This window comes from Suillus paluster, assembly GCF_016628075.1.
Source record: "Suillus paluster strain FC165 chromosome Unknown EDB91scaffold_15, whole genome shotgun sequence".
NCBI lineage: Eukaryota > Fungi > Basidiomycota > Agaricomycetes > Boletales > Suillaceae > Suillus > Suillus paluster.
This window is the reverse complement of record NW_024537575.1, coordinates 220,135-235,544: the sequence shown is the minus strand read 5'-3', so window position 1 is coordinate 235,544 and position 15,410 is coordinate 220,135. Positions and strand designations below refer to the sequence as shown.

General features: G+C 44.4%; 3 protein-coding genes across 3 annotated transcripts; 1 reads left to right on the top strand and 2 right to left on the bottom strand.

The window, feature by feature from the left end:
* Positions 1-769: 769 nt before the first annotated feature.
* Positions 770-1,458, bottom strand: EDB91DRAFT_1121939 (uncharacterized protein). Its single transcript, XM_041318259.1, has 2 exons — positions 1,088-1,458; positions 770-1,036 (listed from the first exon to the last, which is right to left on the bottom strand). The coding sequence occupies exons 1-2, from the start codon at positions 1,231-1,233 to the stop codon at positions 874-876; spliced, it is 309 nt and encodes a 102-aa protein (XP_041179129.1). The 5' UTR covers positions 1,234-1,458; the 3' UTR covers positions 770-873.
* Positions 1,459-13,046: 11,588 nt separating this feature from the next.
* EDB91DRAFT_1121934 (uncharacterized protein) lies at positions 13,047-13,731 on the bottom strand. The gene is made up of 2 exons (XM_041318258.1): positions 13,361-13,731; positions 13,047-13,309 (listed from the first exon to the last, which is right to left on the bottom strand). The coding sequence occupies exons 1-2, from the start codon at positions 13,504-13,506 to the stop codon at positions 13,147-13,149; spliced, it is 309 nt and encodes a 102-aa protein (XP_041179128.1). The 5' UTR covers positions 13,507-13,731; the 3' UTR covers positions 13,047-13,146.
* An 855-nt stretch (positions 13,732-14,586) lies between these two features.
* EDB91DRAFT_169945 (uncharacterized protein) lies at positions 14,587-15,253 on the top strand. The gene is made up of 2 exons (XM_041326304.1): positions 14,587-14,961; positions 15,017-15,253. Exons 1-2 carry the CDS (start codon positions 14,667-14,669, stop codon positions 15,124-15,126), a joined length of 405 nt encoding a protein of 134 aa, XP_041179127.1. The 5' UTR covers positions 14,587-14,666; the 3' UTR covers positions 15,127-15,253.
* Positions 15,254-15,410: the final 157 nt, after the last annotated feature.

Below are 15,410 nucleotides of genomic sequence, written 5' to 3'. Positions count from 1 at the left end.
AACGAAAGTGATATCATCTGGGTGGAAATCCTTACACAAATGTCTCCCAGATAAAAATGAGGCAGCATAGGACAGCGATTGTAGTCTGCGACTCGTGAGTCGAAAGTGGAAATTTCCGATGTATCCTTGTTTGAAATCTTCTTCTAAGTAAATGCCTACTACGTACGGTATACAGCATCGAATGATATCGGCACCAAAATCCCATCAAGTGAAACATCCAGCCTTTGTGCCAGTCCTCGTACCAAATCGTGACGGTGCTTACAGCCTCAAGTCTCCGACACTCCGAAGGTTCGGTATACCCCTGACATACCCTAGCTTGCCAAACCAAAGTTATCGAAGCTACAATTAGTGATACCTCGTATCAGCTGAACTACAATCTACATCAAAACTGACGCATGGGGACACTCAAGAAACCTTGAAGTTGCTTTGAAGTGTACACTACTATACGTGTATAATGTGATTGAAAGTTCAGTCATCCTAGTCTCCCTGTAGTCAAACCACTTATAAGTGCAACAGTGATTTCATGAAGGGTTCAACGCAGTCAGATCGCCGGATGAACTGTACTGTCGGCTGCAGAGGAAATCAGAGGAAAATGTTCGTTCGTGTCCGACAATGACCCCCCCACTAACGTGGGAGTCGGGGAAGTACTTATCATCATGGGGGGGTAATCTAATCTAATCTAATAGAGGATTGGGATGATACAACTGGTCAAGGCAAGACTGCGACTAATAATTCGGCAATTCTCGTAACAGATGGTGATCTGCTGGCATACACCCGGCTGTCTGCAGACGGCCAATGCTCCTTCTGCAGCTGGGTTTCTCGTCTCCCCCTACCTCTTCACATCACGTTCAACAGTGATTCTTCACAGGAACCTTAACCGGACAATACTTCAGCCCAGCCACAAATTTGCCGTTGTTCTGATGCCATCGCTAGCATGTCAACCGAGAACAATGAGCTGCACAATATCCAGAAAGTACTTACGGTGGAATACTGACACAGCACTGTCAGACCGTCGATCTTAACGCCATTATTGTAACTGCCAGTCTATCAGTTACTTTTTCAATGAAGATGTGTGGGGGCGACGCACAGGCAAGTTGTGATCCCGCCTGGGGTGGTCTTGGTTAGTTGTATGACTTTATTGTCGACCGTCAATGTAGCTGGGCATTGTATACACGCATTTGCGCCAGCGAGGAAGCTGAGTAGCACAAAGATGATGGAACGGGAAGTCAACATGATGGAGTTTCTGGAAGAAAATGAGGTAAAGCCCATGGTAGCAGGCAGGTGTTTTATAAGCTGAAAATTCCAGTGTGACGAAAGACTTTGTTAGCTTTGCTGCTAAGATGCCAAATGCCCTACTTCAGGCGAAACAGTTGAGCCAAAATGCATGATGATCTCCACAGACTCGAGAAGGACTATGAACCTCAGGAGAAGTTAATGTGGAAGGGCGATGTGCGGCACAATGGGGTTGTGCGGCACGAATGAATCTCCGGTTCCCCAGCGGCCTTGCCTTCGCGTTACTCGTCAGATATATGTGCACGTTCATCGGACGTTGTGACGTCCCACACAACACTCACCGTAATATCACTATCCTTGAATCGATGAAGCTCAGCACGGGCGTCCCATAGATTTCAAAACCCTGCGTAACGTTTGATTTTGGTCTTCCGGAGAAGATTCGTGGCAAGGGGTACCTTACACTTACACAACAACCCTTGCACACCACCTCTTGAGATAAAGCGAGGTACAGATTATTTGAGTACTCTACTGTGTATTCTACTGATTTTTAATAAAATCATTGCCCTATATGTGCATAAAATCCGATATCTGTATAAAAGTCGACTGTTACCCCTTAATCCATGACATGTATTTTACTTCCCTATCCACCACATCTAGCCAGATCGGTCTGAAACATTAGAGCCAGTTCGTCAACGAGATGTTGACGAACATCTGGCAAAATAACATCACGTGCGAAGGTTGTCAGCTTGGGCCGTCCCGAGGGTCGGAACTTGAAATCTGAACCTTGCTTCATGTTTCACCTATACATTTTATCATCATGAATTCGTATCCCTTGGACGATCAATGTCGTAAACAGATCTGCACTTGGGCGGCCACTATTACCGCCATCTGTGCCCATTATACAACTGTTCTCATGGCCCAACCAGTTCAGGCTGCCAACAAGGCACAATGGAATGACCTCGAGATTAACTCGCTACTCGACTACCTGATCATAAATTGTGCAGAGGGTGGTGATGGAGGAAATTTTCCACAGGAAACTTTCAACAAAGGGGCAGCTTTCCTGAATGCTAATGAAAACCTTGAATCAGTGGGGCCGCTGAAGACTGGGAAGAAGGTGAGGACTAAGTGGACAATGGTAATATGTTATCTTGATCTTAATCTATTACGAACTGATGGTTGTTTTTAGCTCAAAAAAACATTCTCTAGCATTGAGACGTACCGCAACCAATCAGGTTGTCACTGGGACAACAACATGGGAGCATTGATCGAAGGCACAGACGCGGGAGTTGTGTGGAAGGCCTACGTTGATCAGCAGGTAAGCTATCATGATTGTATGTGTCTCATATACAGGGACTGATTACAATAGTGTCATGCTTCGGTGCGTCCCTTCCGGAACAAGGGCTGGGTGTTCTACGACAAGATGTTGGAGATCTTAGGGATGAACAGCGGCACTTGTGGAAGGCATGCCTTCTACCCTACCTCTGCAGGTCCACCCCCCACCTCATCAGCCAATGCACTTGAAGCTGAAGAAACAGGGCATATTATTCCAACAGCTGCCAGCATGGGTCCCATTGGGGACGCTGTCAGCGCCGCCCCACATGCAAGTGATGACATCATATTCCCACCTAGCACCATGGTCCATGAACCTCCTCTTTCCACTGTTACAACAACCTCTCAGTCCTCCGGCAACAAGCGCTTGCGCACCGACACTTTTCTATTCGACTCTACTGACTCAACATCTTATGCCTCCACAGCTGCTCCAACTAGTTACTCTGACAGTCCCCGGCTATCGTCCCTCCCGCTTTCCTCGACCCTGGTGTCATCTGCACAACCAGCCATAAAGAAGGCCCGTGCATCCAGACACAGTGGTCAGGAACTCATGAGCAGTGCTGCCAGGGCAGCCAAGATCACCCCTGCAGCCGCTGTCATGGGTATGCAGGGTGCAATCAACCGCCTGACTGATGTTCTTGAGAAGTCATTGACTACCCCATCCACGTCTTCTGCACCATCACTCAATGCCAGCACAAACACCATGACCTGTGCCTTGGAGATTATGCGTATCCAAGATGGACATCTGTCAGTCATAGAGAGAGCGACGTTGATGCAGATCTTCGGCCGTCAGGGAAATGAGAATACTCTTGCTGCTTACATTTCGCTTGATGGGGACTTTGAGACACGTTCTCAATATATCACCTTGCTCATGGTGAAGCCGTAGATATCATGTACCGCTCATGTTGTGTTTAACATGTCTCATACTCGTAACACCATGTAGTTCCTATATCATGTACCGCTCTCATATCATGTCGCTCGTATGCTCGTATCATGCCGCTCGTATCATGTCGCTCGTATCAATGCAATCGATTTCGCGCAAGTGCCAGTTACATGTACTCGATGTCGTCTATTCTAGAACCGACCCAATCCATCCTCCTCATCCTCCAATAAAGCCTGGTCTGATAGATCATCGTCCGAACCACCTTCAAGAACACTTCTTTCTTGCAAAACTCGCTGATAATCTAACCACATCTGCTCCGCAATGTGATCACGAGATGCATGAACATCTGCATCAGCAGGTTCATGGTCATCTGCTACTGCCGGTTGCTCCCAGTCTCCAGTGCACACATCACCAAGGTCATTGTCTGCATCAACAGGGATGGGGCCTTCTGTAGGGTCATGGAAACGGATAAAGTTATGTAGGCTGCACAAAGTGGCGGGGATCTGTGCCTGAACCTCCATAGCATATGACGGTGATAGAAGGAGAATGCGGAAGCGCTGTTTCAAGATGCCAAAGATGCATTCGATGACGTTGCGTGCTGACGCATGACGCAAGTTGAATAGTTCTTTTTTGTTAGCTGGTCTATAGGCAAAAATTAGTGTGCTCCAGCGGCTGAAAAAAAAAATCTCACCTTATGCTCGCGTGGCCCCATTCTGCAAGGTGGTAGCGGACACCACGATATGGTACAAGTAACTCAGGCCATAGAGAAAAGCCAGCATCTGCGAGAAAGTACTTTCCTGGAGGTATGTGAAGGTCATGAGCACGGGCATCTGTGGCCGACCCTTCCCAGCCAGTAAGTGCATATGTAAAGTTAATCCCGAAGTCACAAGCAAAGAGACAATTTTGAGATACAGATCCCTTGCGATTATGATAAGGCCCACGTTCAAACGCCCGAGGTGACGCGTGAATATGGCTTCCATTGATAGCCCCAACGGTATCCTTGAAAAATGGCCAGAACTTGGGGTTCTTGCGAATTTTGCATGGGATAGATGCATCCGGCAAGCGAACATATTTCAAATAGAAGGGGGGGACGAAAAGATAAAGAGCATCCTGTGAAAATAACTATGTACAATGAGATATAGCGTGCAATTAAAAATATCACCCTCACCAAGATATAGTCTCATTCGAGCGTTGAAATCTTTCACTGGTGTGTCTGATAGGTAAGCCTGTGACTACTGCGTAGAGGAAAATTGCTAGTTGTTCCTCTAGCAAGATGAACTTGGAGTCCGTGTGCCCAAGGGTATGAATCTCTGAGATGAGTTCTGCAAACACATGCGCATGTACACCAAGCTCGCATCGTATACGCTCGGGGTGACCAGTTAATAGTTCTATGACCCACGCTTCTCCCAAGAGAGCAGATGTGTGATATGGTTCTGGATCTTTTGGATAGATTGAGTGTAAGATACTAGTTGTAGCGCTAATCAAGATGCTGATCAAAAGGATCGTGTATTGTATGAGATGTTGCTGGACTTCGGGATGATGGGGCATGAATAGCGGGACATCCAATCGAAGGTCGATGGGAGCAGGGACTGCTGGTAGAGCGTCCATTGTCAGGAATATACAGTACATACATTGTACTAGTACTGCGACAGCTAGATAGTATGTTCAAGTTCCGACCCTCAGGATGGCCCAAGCCGACAACCTTCGCATGTGATGTTATTTTGCCAGATGTTTGTCAACATCTTGTTGACAAACTGGCTCTTAGGAATATGTTTTCCAGTGTCTGCAGAGTGTTTTCCATGTGTCTGATCATACAATTACTCTCATATGATACATGAACATCCTTATCAGTCAAAATAACAGCTAAACCCCTGATATCGATGTTCCGCCCTATTCTTCACTGATCCTGGTCACGGATCGGCTTTATATACATAATATTGATGATATCTATACTTACTAGATCATTTGTGCAACAGTCAAGGAGTAAAATCATCGAAATACGAAAATGTGTGTCTCTGCAAGCAGAAGGAAGTATTCGCCTACACAGGAGGATTCTGTTGCTGTTATGATATTTATATGACACATATATACTCTATATACACCTAGAAACATAGTCCCTACATTTCTAGAAGGCTAGAGCCCCAGGAAAAATTCCCAGGGGGTTGAACCAGCAAGAGAGGGTAGTGATATAGCATCACAGGTGTCATGAATGCTCCCTACTGCATCTAAAATTTGATTATCAAACCCTAAGACACCTACTGGATAAGATTAGATTAGATAAGATCCTGATAAGATAGATGGATAACCGATTAATGATCACTATCTTCAATTCACATCTATACTACCTCGACATCATCCATCCATACCCGTAACCCTAGACACCCGACACTCATCACATCGAATACCTTCACTTCCCACACATGACACGTTAAGAGTTACCTCTGTCATCCACCGAACCCCCTACATTGGAACCTGTTGCACAGTCACAGCTGAACCCTAAACCCCTATCACAGAAGCGCCACTCATAGAGAAGCATGCTCATTACCGAAAACCCTGGAGAAACCCTCAGATCCAATTGTACTCGATACATCTCCAGACCCTACCTCCTATCGAGATCCTTAATCACCGCTTGAGACTTCTTGTCACAGAACTCTCTCACTCATTCATATCCATTCACCCTGAATAGAAGCAGTACCCTGAGACCCTGCTTAATCACCAATACCCCTAAAAACCTATGGACCCTTTCTTGTAGTTGATTGGTTGGTAAGAAGCCCTATACCCTAGGTGCAATGTTATGACCGTATATAGATATATCACCACCTTTCATACTTAGATATCTCCGACCCAAGTATAGTATATAGTCTAGGTAGTAGTCAGTAGTACTCCTTAGACTTAACCTCTTCGTTCTTACGTCATCGTAGACCTAGACGTTCCCTCTCAATTCTACCCCTTGTTATTCTTCTCTCAGACGAGTCCTGTGGTGTGATTCAGCCTCCAAACATCTACTAGTTAGATTAAGGGACGTTGGTCATAACAACAGGTACTAGTCCTGCTGTTCTGCACTCCTGATATATTGTGTATACTACTTAAGGGTTGCTTTTATCATATTTGCAAGTCTATATAGTCAGAAGCGAACAAATGCGAAGCTATTTTGTATTTTTGGTGTGCATACTACATCTAGTGATGTAGGATGCTTCAGAGGCTCAAATAAGCGGTGGAATCAGGCTATACTGCTCAAATTAAGCATAATCCTCACTGATAAGCAACGAGGAGGTTTTGTAAATTTATTTGTAGTCTACAGATCCCACATAATTAAGCTTAATGGCTTCTGAGATTCTCCGGCCGGTGTCCCAAACCAGCACTAACGCCTAAAATATTACCAAAATTAGATATTCCAGTATCCTCACTATTCTCACACATCCCTGCCAGCTCTACCTGCTTCACCACAGCTTATGCCCCTCACCACTCCTGTATATAAGTAGTAGCTTTGCATGTATATACATAGAAAGACTCAATAGACCGCTTTCTGCATGATCTAGAAGCCTGTATAGCCTGCAGTGCCAATATGTGCACCCCAGAAGGCCAGGACTAAAACATACTCGCTTTTTTGCCCCTTTAGTAGGAGAGCGATTCTGATGATATATAGCATGTACTAGAGTGTAAATTGACTTATTACACCGCTTGATTGCATCTATGAAGCATCCTACATTAGTAGATAGCTTACATACCCCTCAAAACATAAATCAATTCGCATTTTTCAGAGTTTTGACATATGACCTTGTAAATATGCTCCCCTATAACGGATTTTTGTGTATATATAACATACTATAATATCAGGGCATGAGGACGCTTCCATGTGGTGCTATGTATGTACCTTCTCCTGGTGGTTTTCCCCCTGGGAAAGTTTTTCGTGCAGCTCCGGCCCTCCAGGATGATATGTGACCTATTCTTATGTATATATAGAATATATTGATCATATAGATACATCAGCACAGTATCAGGATCTTTCTCGTCAATCCAAAGTCTCCTTCTGCCTATACTATAACATATTTTCGCATATTTTCGGTTTTTCACTACATTACCATTGCATAGACTATCTAGACTATCTATGAGCTTTACATTTGACACATCTCTGCTAGTACTTGCATACATGCTACGTAGAAGCCCCTGCATAAGGCTACTTTCTACAATTCTGTTCGGGGTTTGTATACCATACAAGGCAGCGACCGCACCTGATGTTGCTGGATGGATATATCCTTTTGGGCTATAGCCCTAAAACTAGGATACATCATTCAGTTAGATTATCCATTATCTATTATCCAGATGGATGTATCCCATGGTGGATCCCATCTGTTGCATACACAACCGCATTTTTCGCATTTTTGAAACTCAGCTGTTTGTCATTCCAGGATATATTCATTATTCACAAAACATATCCCATTTTGGTCACCTCCTCATTGTCAGGTCTTCCCACATTATTCCCACACATCACATGTTCGCATTTTTCAGCCACACAGTGTGGGAATTACCCCACAACACCAAAAACATCGCCCATTTTGGGAATCTCCACAATATCAATTGTTCCCACACCCTCCCCATATCACTGCAGCTTCACCACCACACCACAATTGCTCCCCTTTCATATATAAGTAGTAGTTTGGTTTATATATGTATAATATAATATAACAGACCGCTTTTTTTGTCTATTTGTGTACCTGCTCCTCCTCCAGGACCCTTTCAAAATGATGCAGGATATAAAACATTTTCGCACTTTTGCCCCTTTGACAAGGAAGTGTCCTAGGGTATTCAGAACATGATTATGAGTATATATGAAGATATTCCCAACTTTATTTGACCCTCTGAAGTGTCCTACATCAATAAATCTAACACATATATAGAAAAACACAAAATATGTTCCCATTTAATTATTTGTAGATGGATGGACTTGGAAAAATGATTCCCAGCACCTATTCAGTAATATGAACAATGTATCAGGAGCCTAGGACCATAGGATAATCCCCTGTTGCATGGTGTGCCCTCCTTCTCCTGGTGGTTTACCCCCTGTGAATTTTTTTCCTGTAGGACCGAACCTACATTGAGGTAGGGGGTCTATTTCTATATATATTTGGAGTATGTCTGTCATATAGCTAGCCCTGGACACACACAGGATCCATCTACAGGAACAAAAACATAAAATATTGTATGTTTGGCATTTTTGATGTTTTTTAGTATATTACATCTGCACACATAGTCCACCCTGCTCATTTATAATCAGTAGTACATGCATACATGTGTTCTACACTAAATACCAGCTAGATATATGGCAAAAACATGAGATCTGATGTAGAGGGGGTATTTCTACTGATCAGAAGCCTACATGGTAATCAAGCCTGTGATAAGTAATCAGAGACCTGTGATACCCCCAATATATATCCCTTATGATGTCCCTAAAGGCTTAGAAAGATCCATGAAGGATTGATGTAATGACAGGCAAAATGACATATGTGTGAAAAGTGACAATTGATATCTTTTTGCACAAAGTGTCATTTATATATGATAAATGTCAAAGATTTCATTTAAAATATGTAGGATAGATTGTAAACTACCTAAAGAACCTATACTACCTACTGCCCTGAGGGTAAAGGGTGGAGGGAAGGGATGTAGTGTAAACATGAGTTGACCCAGCATTAAAGTCTGACTACTGCTCAACTGACCATTTTCGATGTTTTGGGTTTGTGAAGTTTCCCACACTTAATTTCTTATCTATTTCACTTCCTCAGCACTCAATCATTGTTGGATTGTTCTATACATTTATATATATGATGCTGTATATATTCCAAATGTACTCCAGGTTTCTGATCATTAATATTTGATGTTTTGAAGGCATGGGCCCCTTATCAGTAGAAATAGCAAGCATATACACTAGCTCACAGCTCCAGCCTATTGTGAGCCGATCTTGGTCATAAAAAAGCAAGTATATATGTTATTCTCATTATATATGAACAGGTTGTATCATAGATGCAATGGTAAGATAATGAAACACATCAAAAATGTCAAAAATGCGATTTTCTATGTTTTTGTTCCTGTAGCAGGATCCTATGTGTGTCCTGGGCCAGCTATATGATAGACCTGCCTCAAATATACATAGAAATAGACCCCCCACCTCAATTGAGGTCCGGTCCTTCAGGAAAAAAATTCACATGGGGTAAACCACTAGGAGAAGGGGGGCACACCATGCAACAGGGGATTATCCTATGGTCCTAGGCTCCTGATACATTGTTCATATTACTGAATAGGTGCTGGGAATCATTTTTCCAAGTCCATCCATCTACAAATAATTAAATGGGAACATATTTTGTGTTTTTCTATATATGTGTTAGATTTATTGATGTAGGACACTTCAGAGGGTCAAATAAAGTTGGGAATATCTTCATATATACTCATAATCATGTTCTGAATACCCTAGGACACTTCCTTGTCAAAGGGGCAAAAGTGCGAAAATGTTTTATATCCTGCATCATTTTGAAAGGGTCCTGGAGGAGGAGCAGGTACACAAATAGACAAAAAAAGCGGTCTGTTATATTATATTATACATATATAAACCAAACTACTACTTATATATGAAAGGGGAGCAATTGTGGTGTGGTGGTGAAGCTGCAGTGATATGGGGAGGGTGTGGGAACAATTGATATTGTGGAGATTCCCAAAATGGGCGATGTTTTTGGTGTTGTGGGGGCGAACATGTGATGTGTGGGAATAATGTGGGAAGACCTGACATGAGGAGGTGACCAAAATGGGATATGTTTTGTGAATAATAAATATATCCTGGAATGACAAACAGCTGAATTTCAAAAATGCGAAAAATGCGGCTGTGTATGCAACAGATGGGATTTTCATGGGATACATCCAATGGATAATGGATAATCTTACTGGATGATGTATCCTAGTTTTAGGCTTATAGTCCAGTCTGGATGTATCAATATAGCATTATGGACTCGCGACCGGCCTTACACGCCAGCGGCACTTTTCTCGATGACTTAGTACGCGCGCACTCATTGTCGCCTTCCCTCAGTCATCTATCCGGGACCGATGGTACGTCCATCCATCCCTAGCACAATACTCGAACTAACTTACAGTAGAACTACTCATGCTTGTATTTAGGTAGAGCACCAATACAGTCATCTATCCGAGACTGAGGAACCACTCACACTTTGTATCTAGGTTTCCTACAGACTTGTCGACATCTTTCACGCTGACGGCACTTTCATTTCAGTGAGTTGGTCTCACTGCAGTCAATCCGAGTCTTGATGCTACTTTTCTTCACGTCGGGACTAGCACTTCCAATTGAGGTTCGATTGGTGATTTTGTCCATTGACGTATGAGAAATCTGGGAGCTGATCACAAAGCGAGCGAGTACGAAATAATGGTACAAAAGTATCAAGGATATCTCGGAGACCCCGTATCGTGTCAAATCCAATGATAACTGTACACTCGGCATAGAGTCTGACTCAATGCCCAACAGCCAGCGCATTTCGTGTTCATGTCCCGGCTGGCAAATGATGAACATCATGATGAAACGCAGAAGGAACCTCCGAAAAGTTCGGAATGTGAGACAAACATGATCTGGATGATGCATCGCCGAATTACCACCAGACCTTGCTCAAAAAAGTAACTAAGTGATGATCGGACCGTCTGTATGAACTAAGTTCTCAAGATCTTAGGTGGCAATCTGCTGGCATTGCAGTATCATATCATATGTTTGGAAGGGTAGATAAATTCTTCCTACATCCCCATGAACAACAATATTCAGCACATAAAAGCAAGCTGTCTTCCTACTGTCCCCTTCAGATTTATTACATCACATCCTCATAAACAATGTTCTCCTTTCTCCTCGCAGTTGTTGCTGCTTTGGTATCAATATCTGCAGCATCAATATCTTCCAGTGACTCTGACACCTCAAAATGTGTCACATTTTGTGTCCTTGATGGCGCCTGCCGCGGCTGCACTCCACCTGAATGCGTGAGTATAAGTAGTTTGCGTCCTGGATTTAACCACATGACTCACCGGCATGATAGTTCCTCTTTGTATGCGGTGCCTAGTGTGACAGTGAGTCATGTTTGTGCTTTCGCATCTGTGTAGTATGGTTGATGGCACGACGCGTGAGTTACTACTAGCGGGTTATAGAGGAGGACTGTCATTGTCTTCAGCGGAAAGACCTATAGAAGTACTATGCATGGGGCGATGATGATCTGCATTTTTTTTTGTAATACTTGAGAATGAATCTCTGAATATTTGGTCGCTTGCCAATGTTTTTCGGCGTCCATGCGATGGGGACTGTGTGTTAGTATCAATAAATTGTTCAGGAAGAGCTCGATTTGCATATGCGTGGCGAAGCGAGTCTCGATGTTTATAAATGCAATTCTGAGAAATGCAATCGAACGAACCCATGTGCATCCAAAACCGACCACATACATGCGACCGCGGGGCATGAGATACAACAGACATCCCATGAGCACGAGTAATGTCCACAAAGTTGGCCTGTGTCAGATTCAGAAGGTTCTCCACAACGAGACGGACACTGGGGGCAGTCGCAGCCAGATAAAGGCCAACCAGATGCTGCTGCAACTCAGGATTAAGAAGAAACACATTGGAACTGGAATCTGAAAGAAAGCAGCGAGCAAACTTGAAGGGCGACATATTACATAAAACACAATATAGCCAAACGGGCCTCCAATGGTCAGACACCCCTAACGACGCAGAGCGTTGCCTGTCCGCACGCTGAGGTATGTCTCATTGTGTTTCACCTGCTATATTATTGCTAACTGTAGACTAGTTACACTTTAGGGACTTATAATGTTAGCGTTGTCTCTCTTCACGCTGAGTTGCATTTTAGCCTGCAACAGAAAAAACTACCATGTAGCGGGCTTTGCCACGAAAGCTGGCCCCTACGTCTTATCGACTAAGAGTCTAAGACTCGCGAGTCAAAAGTGGAAATTTCTGATGTATCCTTGTTTGAAATCTTCTTCTAAGTAAATACAGCATCGAATGATATCGACACCAAAATCCCATCAAGTGAAACATCCAGTTTGTGCCAGTCCTCGTACCAAATCGTGATGGCGCTTACGCCTCAAGTCCCCGACTCCGAAGGTTCGGTATACCCCTGCATACCCTAGCTTGCAAACCAAAGTTATCGAAGCTACGATTAGTGATAGTTGTATCAGCTGAACTACAATCTACATCAAAATTGACACATGGGGACACTTAAGAGACCTTGAAGTTACTTTGAAGTGTACACTACTATACGTGTATATTGTGATTGAAAGTTCAGTCATCCTAGTCTCCTGTAGTCAAACTACTTATAAGTGCAACAGTGATTTCATGAAGGGTTCAACGCAGTCAGATCGCCGGATGAACTGTACAGTTCAAGCACAGTCGGCTGCAGAGAAAATCAGAGGAAAATGTTCGTTCGTGTCGGACAATAACCCCCACTAACGTGGGAGTCCGGGAAGTACTTATCATCATTGGGGGGGGATGCAACTGGTCAAGGCAAGACGCGACTAATAATTCGGCAATTCTCGTAACAGATGGTGATCTACTGGCATACACCCGGCTGTCTGCAGACCGACAATGTTCCTTCTGTTGTGTTTCTCGTCTCCCCCACCTCTTCACATCACGTTCAACAATTATTCTTCACAGGAACCTTAACCGGACAATACCCCAGCCCAGCCACAAATTTGCCGTTGTTCTGATGCCATCGCTAGCATGTCAACCGAGAGCAGTGAGCTGCACAATATCCAGAAAGTACTTACGGTGAGATACTGACACTGCACTGTCAGACCGTCGATCTTAACGCCATTATTGTAACTGCCAGTCTATCAGTTACTTTTTCAATGAAGATGTGTGGGCGCGACACACAGGCAAGTTGTGATCTCGCCTGGGGTGGTCTTGGTTAGTTGTATGTCTTTATTTTCGACCGTCAATGTAACTGGGCATTGTATACACGCATTGGCGCCAGCGAGGAAGCTGAGTAGCACAAAGATGATGGAACAGGAAGTCAACATGATGGAGTTTCTGGAAGAAAATGAGGTAAAGCCATGGTAGCATGCAGGTGTTTTATAAGCTGAAACTTCCAGTGTGAACGTAAAGACTTTGCTAGCTTTGCTGCTAAGATGCCAAATGCCCTACTTCAGGCGAAAACAGTTGAGGCAAAATGCATGGTGATTTCCAGACTCGAGAAGAACTATGAACCTCATGAGAAGTTAATGTGGAAGGGCGATGTGCGGCACAATGGGGTTGTGCGGCACGAATGAATCTCCGGTTCCCCAGCGGCCTTGCCTTCGCGTTACTCGTCAGATATATGTGCACGTTCATCGGACGTTGTGACGTCCCACACAACACTCACCGTAATATCACTATCCTTGAATCGATGAAGCTCAGCACGGGCGTCCCATAGATGCCAAAACCCTGCGTAACGTTTGAGTTTTGGCCTTCCGCAGAAGGTTCGTGGCAAGGAGTATCAGGCTGAAGTTAATGACTATCGCTTGGGTGTGGTTACCAAGACGTAACGGCGCTTACGCCCCCAAGTCCCCGACTCCTCATTGGTTGAGCTTCGTGGGGCAACTTAAGAGGGTGGCATGAGTGCACCAGTATATTTAATGACTGCTCACCCACCCGTTGAATACCGTCGCACAAAGCGTACGTCTCTAATCACCTCGTCGTATATATAACTTTGATCGCAGAGCGTTAACATTGCAAGGATGTAGGAAGGGAAAGTGGCTGGCCCATGCGCTTACAACAGCACCATGTTGAGAATAGTATTACCAGCTGATGGGTGGCGGAACGGTGGCAGCAGAGAACGTCAAGCCAAAAGCGTCGACAACAGGAACCAAACAGCGTCGAAACCAGGGCCCTCGCACACTCTGAGTCTATGGGAAAGCGTTCAACCCAGTCAGATCTATAGAGCGTGCATCCATACATGCCATGACTGCCCAGCGAACTCCGCGTGATCAACAGCTAAAGCCTTTCAGCCACAACTTGAAGGCTATTGCCGGAACTACTGTATGGTCGGACGTGTGCAGAGAAAAACGGAGATGTCCGGTTGTCCGACAAAGATCCTCCTACCTCAGGCCTCAAGGCCTGATGATGGGCGCTTAAGAGGTTCCTTATTAGTGGCCGAAGTTCACCGTCAGTGGCCATTGCGCTCTTCTTTCTTCACAACAATATGCCTCATTATTCAAGAATGAAACATCATTTCACAGACAAATCCAGTCTGGAATATATCATCAATCATGTATTTTTCCCCCTCAAGTTGCCGCAAAGGAGTGACCATTCCCTTGAAAATAACTTGGCCTTATCTCAGGCGGTACTGGATGCTGCTTTCGCCTTCAGCGACCAGCTCTCGTCAGATAAGCTGCTGCTGTGGACGAGCAACTTGAAAATGCTTCGGAACTTCAGAGATTCGATCAGATTCAGCGTGATGTCAGTCGAATCTCAGATCAATGCTATGGACAGCAAAGGTTCGTTATCTTGCTCATTGGTATTTTTTTCCCCGTGTTGAGTATCAACTTGCAGATGTCCTTGTATATATGATTCGCGCACAAAACGCTGCGGTGGTCATGAGAAACTTGAATGCGAGACCATATTCGAATCATTCGAAATCTCTCCCGACCCAGCCGCAGTGATGGGTGCAAAGGGAAAGTTGATTTGTTCGTATCCTAGACCCGCTATCACAGTCCCGGATACGAACATTGCCAACGCTACCTTTCTTGCTGAGCTCGCGAATTTTATTGTTCGCATGGATCGAGATGTCCTTGATGCGGCAGCAACGACGAAAAAAAGCTGGGTCTACTGTTCCCGAAGAGAGGGATACTACCCATCCTCGATACATCACGGAACTCCTGACCGGTATACTGCGTGGTCTTGGGAGCATTTCTGATGTTCCTCGCATCCGCAAGCGCATCGGAGA

Excerpts from the sequence above, each read along its gene's own strand:
- EDB91DRAFT_1121939 (XM_041318259.1), bottom strand. The coding sequence starts at position 1,233 with ATGTTGACTTCCCGTTCCATCATCTTTGTGCTACTCAGCTTCCTCGCT. Across the intron at positions 1,037-1,087 it reads GGCGGGATCACAACTTGCCT|TTACAATAATGGCGTTAAGA; the intron begins GTGCGTCGCCCC and ends ATAGACTGGCAG.
- EDB91DRAFT_1121934 (XM_041318258.1), bottom strand. The coding sequence starts at position 13,506 with ATGTTGACTTCCTGTTCCATCATCTTTGTGCTACTCAGCTTCCTCGCT. Across the intron at positions 13,310-13,360 it reads GGCGAGATCACAACTTGCCT|TTACAATAATGGCGTTAAGA; the intron begins GTGTGTCGCGCC and ends ATAGACTGGCAG.
- EDB91DRAFT_169945 (XM_041326304.1), top strand. The coding sequence starts at position 14,667 with ATGCCTCATTATTCAAGAATGAAACATCATTTCACAGACAAATCCAGT. Across the intron at positions 14,962-15,016 it reads CAATGCTATGGACAGCAAAG|ATGTCCTTGTATATATGATT; the intron begins GTTCGTTATCTT and ends ATCAACTTGCAG.